The sequence below is a fragment of the Centroberyx gerrardi genome, chromosome 22 (genome assembly GCF_048128805.1).
Source record: "Centroberyx gerrardi isolate f3 chromosome 22, fCenGer3.hap1.cur.20231027, whole genome shotgun sequence".
Lineage (NCBI taxonomy): Eukaryota > Metazoa > Chordata > Actinopteri > Beryciformes > Berycidae > Centroberyx > Centroberyx gerrardi.
Window position 1 is genome coordinate 13,555,024 of NC_136018.1, and position 13,141 is coordinate 13,568,164.

The 13,141-nt window shown below is 42.0% G+C and overlaps 2 protein-coding genes across 2 annotated transcripts in view; one reads left to right on the plus strand and one right to left on the minus strand.

Moving 5' to 3' along the window:
• The window catches only part of pkd1l1 (polycystin 1 like 1, transient receptor potential channel interacting), a 43,441-nt gene that overhangs the window by 8,571 nt on the left and 21,729 nt on the right, over positions 1-13,141 (minus strand). The window contains 15 exon segments of the mRNA XM_078291539.1: positions 102-199; positions 456-636; positions 770-943; positions 1,041-1,169; positions 1,351-1,450; positions 1,875-1,981; positions 6,689-6,896; positions 7,137-7,220; positions 7,412-7,610; positions 8,096-8,196; positions 8,512-8,663; positions 9,004-9,117; positions 9,195-9,452; positions 9,552-9,872; positions 10,112-10,168. Of these exon segments, the coding sequence (XP_078147665.1) occupies positions 102-199; positions 456-636; positions 770-943; positions 1,041-1,169; positions 1,351-1,450; positions 1,875-1,981; positions 6,689-6,896; positions 7,137-7,220; positions 7,412-7,610; positions 8,096-8,196; positions 8,512-8,663; positions 9,004-9,117; positions 9,195-9,452; positions 9,552-9,872; positions 10,112-10,168 (2,283 nt within the window).
• Positions 2,407-5,050, plus strand: LOC139927364 (uncharacterized). Its single transcript, XM_071919484.2, has 5 exons — positions 2,407-2,707; positions 2,852-2,914; positions 3,379-3,441; positions 3,726-3,854; positions 4,767-5,050. The coding sequence occupies exons 1-5, from the start codon at positions 2,407-2,409 to the stop codon at positions 5,048-5,050; spliced, it is 840 nt and encodes a 279-aa protein (XP_071775585.1).

Sequence of the window (13,141 nt, forward strand, 5' to 3'; positions counted from 1 at the left end):
AAGGTGCCAGATAGGGATGAAGAAATGTTATGAGAGAGAGGGACAGAGGCAGAGAGAAGAGAAAGAGATTTTATGTTGTAAGGAACTGCTCTAAGTGTAACCTGGTATTTCTTCCTCCAGGCTTCCTGCGCCCACTGCTGAAGACCGCTCCAGGAGAGATGGGACTCCAATACAATGTTGTTCACTAACATGGAATTTGCTGGGAGACGGCGACAAGCACAGAGATGAGGAGGAAAGAAGAGAGGGAGAAAAGGCAAGAGAGGGAACAAGAGAACATTGGAAAGAAGGATAAAGGGGAAATGTGTTTTGTCATGGAAACAGAACAAGATGAAAAGATACCAAATTGTGTGAAAGAAGGAGGAGAAAATTGACTTCTTCTATAATCAAGGTTGGCATTTTCATTCTTCCTCCTTGGGATAGAGGAGAAACTCATTCCATGTCAGTCCAAACCTCACCTTCAAAAGAGTAATTTTCAGGCTTTCTTTCCAGCTTGACTCCTGACCCCATCAGCTTGACCTCATGCAAACGGAACAGGAAGGATATCATCGTTGCCACGGGCAACACTGCCAGCACACTAAATACACCTGTTGTCACGGAAACAGCTGATACATCGATAAGGCCCGACTCAAAAGCCAACTGCAAACAAGGGACCAGGAATCAATGCTTTGTGGGCAGTGAAACTCAATGCTAAACTAAATGCAGTACTTTGAGCCTGATTGGGTGCCAAGCAGCTAACATGTACAATATTTGTTACTTTTTAGTAACCTACCTGGTCCTCCATTTGTGATATGAGTAGCGTGTTGACACATGTGTACCCCAACAGCAGCAGCAGACACACACTAAGTCGCTGAGTGTGTGTGAACGAGCTAGGGGAGGGACGGTTGTACACAGACACCCAGAGGTGGAAGTCAGCCAAGTAGTCAGATAGCTTGAGATACAGCAACTGCAAACACACAGGTGGAGAAAAACACACAGGGTCACACGAATATAGGTTACAGAGATTCAAATACATGGTTTGTTTGTGTGTGTGTGTGTTTTACCTTGGAAAAGCCTATTCCCTGAGTGCAAACTCTGAGCCTTCTCTCCACCCAGCCATCACTCTCGCTCACAGCCAACCAGCATTGACCGAGGAAGAGCCAAGAGCGTCCCATCACATGCCCTCCGTTCACCTACATTAAAAGTAGAAAAAACAATCCGTCCTGATGCGGCCACATGGAAAGTCCAAGCAAAAACATCCGATTCTGTACTGAGATTTGTGGAAAAGTAGCCTGAAAAGGGTATAATCATAACAATACATAATGATTATAGGAGGAAAAGACACACATACACACTGTAAGAGGTGGATATTACCTCACACACCTCCACTTGTTTGAGGTACCAGCTCGGAGAGGGTCCAGAGTTGTCATGCCAGAGGTGAACCCCCCACACCGGGCCTAGACTGTCTGTTGCACTGAGGAGACAGAACCAGAGATTATCGTAAATTAGGACTCCAAAGAGTTAATCACTGAGCGTATTTACATGCACACCTGTACTGATTATTATTCAGAATACTGCAAGTATTCAGTTTTTGAACAGGCACATGAAAACATCACATTTAGATTACAATAACTACAGTAAGATCTTATCCTCAACATGAGAAACCCAAATGAAATACATTGGATATACTGATATTATACTGCAAACTACAGAATGAACATCTTATCCTTTTTATTCTATTGTTTTTGTTCTTTGTTAGCTCTGTTTTGATGGCAATATTTGGAACATTCTGTTTTTTAATATATGCAGGGATACTTGTGATTAAGAATGAAGATACATAAAACAACTTATCATTAAAAAAAAAATGCTGGAGCTGAACCCAATGCTAATAACTTTACCTGAGTATAAAGGTGTCTTGAGAGTTCCTCCTGAATAGAGTGCATTCTGGGACTTGTAGTTCTCTAGTCTGCGAGAACCCATCTTCCCCATATAGCACAATGTAAACCTGATAAAACACATTAAAAAAGGTCAAGATGTACAAAATAGTGGCCTTTGCTACTGGTTTGATTGAATCAGAAGCTGTGGGACCATTTACCCCTGAAATTCAACTTATTTACAATGTAGTCTTCACCAGCATTAGCCAAGACTATAATTCATGTATGAGACCTGAAAACATACTGTACATTATAAGGGTTATATTATAAAAACATTGTTCTAATAGTGGTTCACTTGTTTTTTACAGCCTAGTTCTATGACCTACTTTAGTCAGCTTACTCAGGGTCCAAGGATTGTTGGTGTTATATTTACATTTGTTATCAAAAACATCTGTTCAATTCTCATACAGTAGCTCAGTGAGTTGTTTGTGTATATATAAAGACGGGAACTGAGTCTCGTTAGACCACATGATTTCTAAAGAGCTGAGATTTCAGAATGAAGAGTGCTGTAGCTCTGCTGGTGCTGCTGCTCTGTCTGTGCAGGACATGGGCTCCGACAGAGAGTAGAGGGGTGACAGAGAATGACATCACCCAACTGGGTGACAGTAAAGGAGGACAGATCAAGAGGACAGAGGTTGAGTCTGAGGTACAGGGTATAGAAGCAACCCATGACCAGACCAGCAGGCAGACAAACATCTGGACTGAGCTGAAGGAGCTGAGAGACATGGCGGTCGAACACAGGGTGGAGCTGAGGAACAGCAAGAGCAAGATGGAGAAACTGGAGCAAGAGAACACAGGTAATGCAAAACACACTGACAAACATCAGTCACACATTGCTGCAGAGATTCATATGTGTGATGTGTGTATGTGTAATGTATAAATACAAAAATACGTACAAAAATGACCTTTTGGAGTAACTTATTGCTTTACCTTAATGCCAGCTCAAGCAGCAGAACTGTCTGCCATAGGGGCCAGACTGACAGCCAGTGAAATTGAGAATGCAGGTAAATACTGACATTATATTCAGTTGTAAAATGAATTCAGGTTTGTGATGGTTTTCACTTTCTGGTCGAGCTACAGTCAAAAATTGCTACATCTTTAAAAACTAATGATCACATTTTTGTCTCTAATTAAGGTTAGAGTTGTGCATAAGATCTCCACTAAGGCTGAGGATAGGATTCAGGTCGGGTTCATAATTAACCTTTATGGGGAAATTATTCCAAGTTCCAGTTTTGCAGCTTGACCAGAAAGTATCATCTGATAAGATTTTATGTTTGGCAGTTGACTGTCTATTAATTTGCTTTATAATTTTCCGTTTTATTGCAGCTCTTAAGGCTAGAGTGGCAGCCAGTGAAAACAGGAGCGCAGGTAGGCCTACATAGTGATAATAATCAAGGGAAAAAAGGTCTGTCTAAAAACACCTAACTATAAACCTACTTTACATAAATAATGTTCAATGTGTTCACAGTTTTGGAAGGCAGAGTGAGTGCCAGTGAGATGGAAGTGGAAGACCTCAAGAGGAAGAATGCAGGTAGGCTGCATAAACCATTATTTAACTATTAAAACTAAAAATGAATTATTCTGTTGGCACAGAGAATGTCAGTGGTTAAATGAGGAGCATTATGAGTGCAGCAGGATGTAGAGTGACATCAACATCTATGAAATTAAATTAGGAAGAAGTGTCTGACATTATGCAGCTGTGATTTAAATGGAATTAAATGCCTGATGTCTGTTAGCGGCCATGCGGCTGCAGTGTAGTGAGGCTATATATCAGTTCTGCTAATTTTGTGTCCGTGTGCTCCTTCCTTCACACAGACCGACCAAAGGTGGCCTTCTCAGTCGGTCTAACTGATGCAGGACAAGTAGGACCCTTCAATACTGACATCACACTCAAGTTCAGTAAAGTCTTCACCAACATCGGCCAGGCCTACAACCCGACTACAGGTACTGACCTCTCACCTACACACACTTAGCAACTTAGGGTTCTTCAGTTAAGTAAAGATGTGACTGTGACGGGCTTTGCTTTGTGCTTAATGTCATTTTGGAGTGTCTGTTTTGCATAGTTTGGACATGTTTTTGGATGCTTAAATTTATTATGTTTAGCTATTTTTTTCCGGTAACACTTTACATTATGGTTTGCTAGTTAATGTTTAATTATGTGGTTAATTAATCATTGATTAACCAGTAATTGATATTTGTTAGCTACTCACCACCTCTTAGTCACTGTGAAGTGATTAAGCACTAATGAATTAATGAAGACAACAGCGACATTGTTAGCTGACAGTTTAATTTATCATTATGTCACAGTTTATGTATTCATTACCTCTCTGGTAGCCACTGGTAATTATAATGCTAATGAATTATGTAGCATGCATGCTCATATAAAGAAGTAACATGGGAACATACCAGTAGTTATATGTTAGTTCCGCTAATTACACTAATCATGTGTGATTACTTGTTCCTCCATTGTGCGGAGCCTTGGGGAAGACAGACATGATGATTCTCAGCACCAGATGGGATGGAGTTTGTTTTCACTGAACTGACCCCACTGTGTGAGGGAAAAATCCCTTCCACGGTAGTTAATAGAAGTGTTTACTATAACTTGTATTTTCAAATATCCTGTTTTTAGACTACATACATACTAGTTTACAGTATTTTGTTCAGCCTAACTTACAGACACTTGGGAAGGCAATTTAACCTGCCCAGATTTACGCAACAATTCCTTTAGATTACCTTGGGAAACATTTAAATCTCCCTGCGACCCACCCATGTGTCCTGACCAAAGCATTGAGAAACAAAGGCCTATTGAACAAAAAGACAGTTATGACCTCTCGCTGATGTTCTCCTCCTCTGCAGGCATCTTCACAGCCCCAGTCAGAGGAGTCTACTACCTCAGATTCACCGCTTGGGAGGAACGCACTTTATTTTGGGTCGGTGCTAATCTGTATCACAATGACAAGAGGATGACGTGGAACTCCGATAGCAATGACGACGTTGGACGTGTTAAAATGTCTAACGCACTGGCCCTGGAGCTGCAGGAGGGGGATGTGGTCTACATGCTCCTCCCCTCAGGCCACGGTATATGGGATGATACCTATAATCGAACCACCTTTAGCGGCTTTCTGGTCTTCCCTTTGTGAGGGAAGCTACACTGTTGGCTCTCAGATGCCAACAGTTCATTTGTTGAAGGTTTCAATTCAGTAAACATTTAACAAATCCAAATCAGTCAGTGTTTTTCTGTATGTAACATATTCAGACCCCCCAACACACACATACACACACATTCACACACACAACACTTTCATGCTTGCATTGAGACTAGCCGATGTAAGCATCCGCACACCTGTTCAACAAGGATGTTTGCTCAAGGCTAATTTTGTATGTGTTGAGAGAAAATCACACGTTTTCAATATTATTAAGGTGTGTGAACCAGTTATAAATACGAGTAAGAGTATGTTCCATCAGAAGCACCATTAAACCATAACCTGCAGGTTGGTTAGGGATCTGCATACAGAATTATGGTTAAACTGCCGCCTTCAGCAAAGGATGTATTGATCTACATTTAAATTCATTCATTCTAGAGCAGAGTAGGCTCTGTGGAAGTGAGCACCTCAATTTGAATATGTGTACTGAAGCAGAAAGCTGAAAAAATTGCAGCGAATGGCAGTTAGTTCTGTTGTCAGTTTCAGGTGAAAACAAACATGCAGTTTGGTGTGGATGGCAGTAGAGCTTGATTAGAAAGACCTATGTTATTAAGGAAAACAGAGGTGTTGAATCTAATGGTTTTGGACTTTGAAGTCAACCCACTCGGTGTTCTGCTGTACATAATACCGTAAGAAAATATGTTGAGAGAAAATACTCCATATTTGACATTTACATACATGTAAATAATTCTTTCATTTTTATAAAATAAAAAAAAAATAAAAAAATAGAAAATACTGTAGTTCTAAAATGGTGTTTTACAGAATTCAACCTCCCTTGTGGCCAATCAGATTTCTGCTTTATCAGAATATTTTCCCCAGTGGCTCCTGCTAAATTCTCATACATGAGCTTGCTGAATTGTGTGTGCACATAAAAAGGGGGACTGAGCCACATACACTAGATGATTTCTGAAGAGGTGAGGAGTTAAAATGATTGGTGCTGTAGCTCTGCTGCTGTTGCTGTTCTGACTGTCTGGGAAGTCTAATGGGTTTCAGTGTAGAGCTGGAGGAGATGGACATGATCTACATGTGTCTACATTCAGCGGCTTCCGGCTCGTCCCTAAGTGAGGACAACTGCACTAAAAAACACTGCTGAGGAGAATAGATTTGGGTCCGTCCCAGACCTTAAATATTCTTCTCTCATCAATAAATGCTGACCATTAAATAAAACTGAAGAGTATTTTTTGTTATATGTAAAGTACTTAGAATGAATACTATTAGGTATAGACAAAATACTACCTTATAGTCTACAGTCTAACCAGTTTTAGTCACAGCATCACAGACCAGTCTTACTCTATGGATCCATCCATGCATCCTACCTCAATATAGCTGATTGCTGCTTCACTACACCATCACTGGTAGAAACAAATTACACACCCTGACATAATAGAACACAATTTTGACCATCTAATAGATACTCGTAAACCATATTATTTTCCCTATTCTGTTTGTAATGTTCTTTTTCATTGTCATTTGGAAAAAAAAATTAGAGATTTATTGATTTTTATCAGGATTTATGTGCCCATTGGTACTGGTGAGAATGAAAGCCTCATTGAAAGGAACATATGGCAGTCTTACCTTGGCGCTCATGTCGACTGCGGAGCAGAGACCGGTGTGGATGGTGACAGCATAGAGGTATGGGTCCGATGGAGAGTTGTCAGAAAGGTAGTGGACCCTCTGACTCTTCTCTGAGACGACATCAGCTCTCTTACACACTGCCAATCCCAGGGTGTACAGGCACACACACAACACCAACACACCAACCACTGTCAGATCACTGACCAGACTGAGGTGATATGGAGGGACAGAAAGTGCAAGAGGATGCTGTGTTAGGCATTTCATTTCCATTCTCACTAACCAAAGCCACAATACCTGTTACAGTAACAGGCAATAATGAACATGGATACACAGAAAGGCATGTTGTTAACATTTATTTACTGTTTGTGTTGTATTGAACCCTGTACACTAAAAGAAAAAATATTTACAGTATATTTACATAGATTTATATTTATGAAGATGAGGTCACCTTAAGAACTGGTCCAGATCGGCTGCTTTATGGCTGCTCTGGATCTGATGCTGCACCACAGTCAGCGGCCTCAACTGGTTACAACTGAACAACAAATAACAAGAATGAAGGAGTGATTCAGTTATGTAATGCATAGGTTTAGCTGTGTGTGTGTGTGTGTGTGTGTGTGTGTGTGTGTGTGTGAGTGCATGCATCTGTATATTTTTGTTTGTGTGGGTGTGTCTTGTGTGTGACTGCATGTGGGTACGCCCACACACACTTAACACACGTCTTACCTGCAGTTGACAGCAGTGGTTGTCTCTGATTGCTGTGTTGTACAGCCGCGGGGTGTCCAGGCCCTCTGGTGGGCGTCCCAGGACAAACACAGGCTGCTCTCCAGTGTGATGCTGTAGCTCACCTGGCTACTCAGGTACTTGTGTCTGGGAGGCTTCCCATAGTCAGCATTCAGCAGGGCCAGGTAACCCACACCTACAGCTATTTTTGGCATTCAATGAAAGAACACACCAATGAAAGTACATTTAAATGTAAAAAAAAATACATCAAACAATCGGAGACACTCATCACGCTAACTCAGCATTCTGTTGATACTTTGTCATATGTTGAATAATAATCTGTTACTCTAATATGATCACAAGATGTTTTTATGTTACCTTTCTGTTTCACAAAAACAGAGTAAATGAGAATTTAATAATTTGATGGTTAGCATAATACAAAATCATGCGTATCTCCTGTGGTGACAGGTGTCTCCAAAATTCTTCTTCTGCATTGCAAAAACCTAATTTAGTTGTTTTAGTTACATATATTAAAAAAATATATAAAACGTGACAACATTTTTGTGGATGATGAACTTCATAGATTTGTTCTAGAATGACTAGTGTTGCCAACAGATGAAAAGAGCAGGAGAGAGTAACAGAGGGCAGAAAACTGAAAGACTAGAAGGGGAACAGAGAGTTTCTTACCATTGAGGTAGGAGGGGGGCAGAGTGAGTCGTGTGGTGTTGTTCTCCCACTGGTGAATCCTGTGCAGATGGTACAGGCTAGGAGTGGGCCTCTCCAACATCCTGGCACAACAAAGATACATATTTTTGTTTTGTGGCACACAGGTAAGACCATGTCCTCTCTATATTACTCTATGGTTTTCCCTATTGATTTTGACCCACAAACTCAATTAAAGTCAATCACCTGACTGAAGACACAACTCAGCACCTATAAGCTCTGAGGATAAAAATGTATCAATATAAAATGTAATGAATTAACAACTGACTATTGTCAAAAAAATATTCTGTTGATGGTGGTTTAGTTGCTGCTATAGGTGTTTCTTTAATTACTGTAAGATTATGGCTATGAACCAACTACACACATCACTGTGAGTCTACCTGAAGAGCAGCATGATGGGAAACTTCTTGTTGGGCGGCTGCACGAACACCACACTCAGCTGGATGGCCTGCTGCAAGTGCTGCTGGGTAATGTTGAGGCTGTGGTAGTTGACCTGGCTGCGCAGGAGGATGTACTCTCTCACGGAGCTCTTCTGCAGCATAGATGTGATTACATGTCATTGCACTTACTCATTCGTGAATCACAAACTCAAAAGTCAGAAAATGTTTGAATAAGATAACAATTTACATTTTCTGATATCACTGGTCACCTACTTGCATGAAATTATGTGCTGTAGACTTGAACAAAACCTGTTTATGCTAGTAATAAACATAATTTATAATGCCTATATCTGTTCAGGTATAAACAGAGTTGACTTGGCCATGGCCAGTCAGTACTATGGTCAGAAACTGTAAGATCAATCCACAGCAAAGAAAAAAAAGACAAGAGACGAGAAGAACTGTAAGGAACTGTCTAATCAGGTAGTGACGTACATTTCTGGGGGTTTGTTTGAACTCGATGTTGATTGGCTGAAGGAGGGACTGAACTGGGATCTTTCTCCTCGTGCTGCACTTGTAGAAACTCAGGTCAACCACTGGCCCGCTCAGCTGGAAAACAAGAGAGGAAAATGAGAACGATGCCTTGCCTTTTTCAATCAGTAACTTTCTACTTCCACCTCTCTCACCTGAGCAGGAGCGCTGGCCCAGGAGTACGGGCTCTGGGTGAACTCACTCAGCAGGCTGAGCACACATGGTCGGCGCTGTCCATCCTCAGTCCCTCCACCATTAGGAACAAACAGAAGCTGCTTCAGGGAGTCAGGCGTGTAGATGGTGGCTGAGCCGCTGCTAATGATGGTGGAGGTTTGGTTTCGGTATGCGGCATGCAGGGCCATGACACTGGTGCTGACGCTGTGCTGCTGGGTCTTGCTGAGCAGGATGTACTTCTGAAATGGAGACAGCGGATATCAGAGAGACATAAAGAGGGGTATGACTGTGGGTGTGAGTGGACATGTTTACAAGAAGGTGCGTTTGATTTCTCTCACCAACATCAGGTCCGCAGCAATCTGCAGGCTGTTAGTTACAAGTTGCACCACCTGCTCTGTAGAAAACGCCTTTTCCTGTTTGATGTTTTCACCATTAGACGAGCCTGATAGGAGATAATCAGTCGTGATGTCATCAGTGTTGGCCATTTCTGGTGTGAGGTCATCAGCAGTGGCATCGGCCTGCAGGCTGTATGAGAGCAGTGTGAGCAGTGTGTGGACTGTGCTCAGGTCGAGGCAGTACAGGACTGGGACACCAGACTCAAACCGCTCTGAGATGGCCTGAATGTGAGCCGTCACCTGCTTGGCACTCACTAATGTGACCTAAAAAGGGTTAAGCAAGTAATAAATAATCAATCAAGCAAGCAAGCAAGCATCATCTTGCAACAGGCAATTTAATTAACAACAACTACAATCGATCCATTAATAGGCCAATGCTTCCATGCCTATACGTTCATCCCTTCCTCCATCCTTCCTTTTTGGCTAATCAACAATATATCAGTGTCTCCATTGACATTATGTGACGACACAGAGTGTGAGAGAGCAGGCAGCCATCCACCTACCTGATGGGTGACTTGTAGGAGGTCTTTGAGAATGTAGATATTGTCTGTCATTGATGCCTGGAAACAAATTACACATTATCAAAATGTTGTAAAAGGTGGACAAGTTTATAAATCCAGCTGTGTGTGTGAGAAAGAGGGAGAGATATTCTGAGAAAAGATTTGTTGATTTTAGGATTTGGTCCCCATTTATTTGGCTATTAAAACATACTTTCATACTTTCAACATAATCCAACAATTGTTCAGTGACTGACAGCAGGTTCTGTGTTACTTCAGCTCATCTTTAAGTAAACTGTACTGTAGCTCCCCTCCGGTTAAAATCACGAACACAAGGCGTCCTTTCGGTTACAGGCATTTATTTTGCACATCCATGCCGTCAAACATGCCGTGAGAACTATAGCATAAAATACACAAAATCATAAAATGAGTTCAGTGCAATACAGAACATTCTCATAGAGAATAACCATAAAACAGATATCTAAACAAACACAAATATGTAGTTTGCATAATCCATTAACTTTGAAACTATAAGCTGTTAAATTTACGGAAAATTAACTTGCTAACATTCATTGAAACGTAGGTAGGCTATCACGTTGCTATCATGAACTCCGCTAGCATATCCAATAGCTATAAGCATAATGTAGAAAAACGTACAGATAACCTTGCATACCTCATTGGCCGCGTTAACTCAAGGGGAGTAAGAAAGGAAACCTTCAGCTTTATAAGTCTTCACTTAATTCCAACTTCATGAAACACCACCGCACAGCAACACAACCCAAAACAACCTCCTCAGATGAAACCGGCAGGCGGTCTGCCTCTCGTGGTAATGCGCAACCAACAACAATAACCTGACCACACTGCAACACAAGAACACATGTTCCGCCATGGAAACACCAGACAGGTCCCCCTAGACATATGTGCCCAAAATAATTTATGTTAATCAACAAAGGATATACCTGTATTAAAAAACGTAAATTATTCTCATATTTAACTCAATCTATTAAATTAACTCAAACCGCATAACTGACTCTGATGGCAGCTACACTCCCACCAAATCACTGGTGATTTCTCTAATGAACTTAAGTGTAGGATTCAAATAAGAATCTTTTCCGAGACCTGGGGCAAGGAAAGGTAGAGACAGCAAGGCTGCATTAGTCAGCTTCAAGCAGAGTAACCGTCTTGTGGATAGGCCTCTCTAGGCAGACTGGCTTGGTGAGTCGCTTTCCTTGGTCATCTAGTGCTGAGTCACTGAACAGCAATTTTAGCTTTCTCACACATCCATCTTCACTAGGGTACACTTCAGTGACCTTAGCCAGCTTCCATTCATTTCGTGGTGCAGTGTCGTCTTGTACAATCACTATATCGTTGATCTTTGCGTTTCTGTGTGTCTTGTGCCATTTTTGTCTTTGTTGCAGGTTTAACAGGTACTCCTTCTTCCATCTAGACCAGAATTCGTTGGCTAAATATTGCACTCTACGCCATCTTTTGCGAAGATACAGGTCTTCCTTCACAAACTCTCCAGGTGGTGGCAAGACTATTGAAGACTTCATCGTCAGGATGTGATTGGGCGTAAGAGGCTGTGGCCCAGCTGGATCATTGAGTAAGTGTACTGTTAGAGGTCTGCTGTTTATGATTGCCATGACTTCATAGAGGTAAGTTCGCAAAGATGAACCATCAAGTCTTTGGGATGACTGATCCAGAATGGATGTCAACACACTTCTTATTGTCCTAATTTGCCTTTCCCAGGCTCCACCCATATGGCTTGCGGATGGAGGGTTCATGATGAACTCACAGCCTAGTTGCTTTAGGCATGCTTGGTCCATCTCCTTTACAGCTTCCAGGAACTCACGTCTTGCACCAACAAAGTTAGTGCCCTGGTCAGATCGAAGTTGTCGAACGTTTCCACGTAGGGCAATGAAGGCACGAAGAGCATTAATAAAGGCATCAGTCGTCATGTTGTCAAGCAGTTCTATGTGCACAGCACGAGAGCACAGACAGGTAAATAGCAGACCATAGCGCTTCAGCTCCCTTCTTCCCTCTTTGACATAGAATGGGCCAAAACAGTCCATCCCACAATAAGTAAAGGGAGGAGTTGTCTCCATGCGTTCACGGGGTAAGTCTGCCATTCTTTGTTCTTCTGTACACCTTCTGAACTTTCTACACTTGACACACTTGTAGATGTAGGACGACACAGCATGACTACATCCAAGTATCCAGATGCCGTTTGATCGTAGCTCATTCATTGTTATGCCACGCCCTTGGTGTTGCACCCTTTGATGATAGTGCTTGATCAGTAACTTTGATATGTGGCTAGTCTTTGGCAAGACTGCTGGATGCTTGATGTGCGGATGCAAAGCAGCATGCTCTAGTCGACCTCCCACCCTGAGGATACCTTGCTTGTCCATGAAAGGATTCAATCTGTGCAGTCTGCTGGCCTTATCCTTGATTGTTATCTCCCTCTTGTGTTGAAGGCTTTGGATTTCCTCAGAGAAGGCTGCCCTTTGGACAATGCCTATGATAGTAAGTTCTGCATCCTTTCTCTCTTCGATACTTGTGGCTTCATTGGTTCTTGATGCTAGACCCTTAAGCTCTTTGACACATCGCATGAGTCTGGCGATGGCTTTGACTAACCTCATCCAACTAGAGAACTTTAGGAAGCGATCGAGCAGTGAATCTTCTGTTGTCAAGGTCTTGTGTACGAAGGCCTTACGAACTTCTGGGTCTTCAACTGCAATGTCTCCCACCTTAATATCTCCACTGGGAAGCTTGTCATGCCAGAGAAAGTCTGGACCAGTAAACCAGTTGGAAGCAATGAGCTCTTTTGCTTTGAGGCCCCTTGACGCGTGGTCGGCGGGATTTTCTTCAGAGGTCACGTGTCTCCATTGACTTGGATTGGTACTTTCCTTGATACGCTGAATGCGGTTTGCCACCAATACGTGAAATCGTCTGGCATCATTGTTGACATATCCAAGGACGACCTTTGAGTCCGTCCAGAAGAATTCCTGAGCATCTTCTATTTCCAACTCCTTTCTG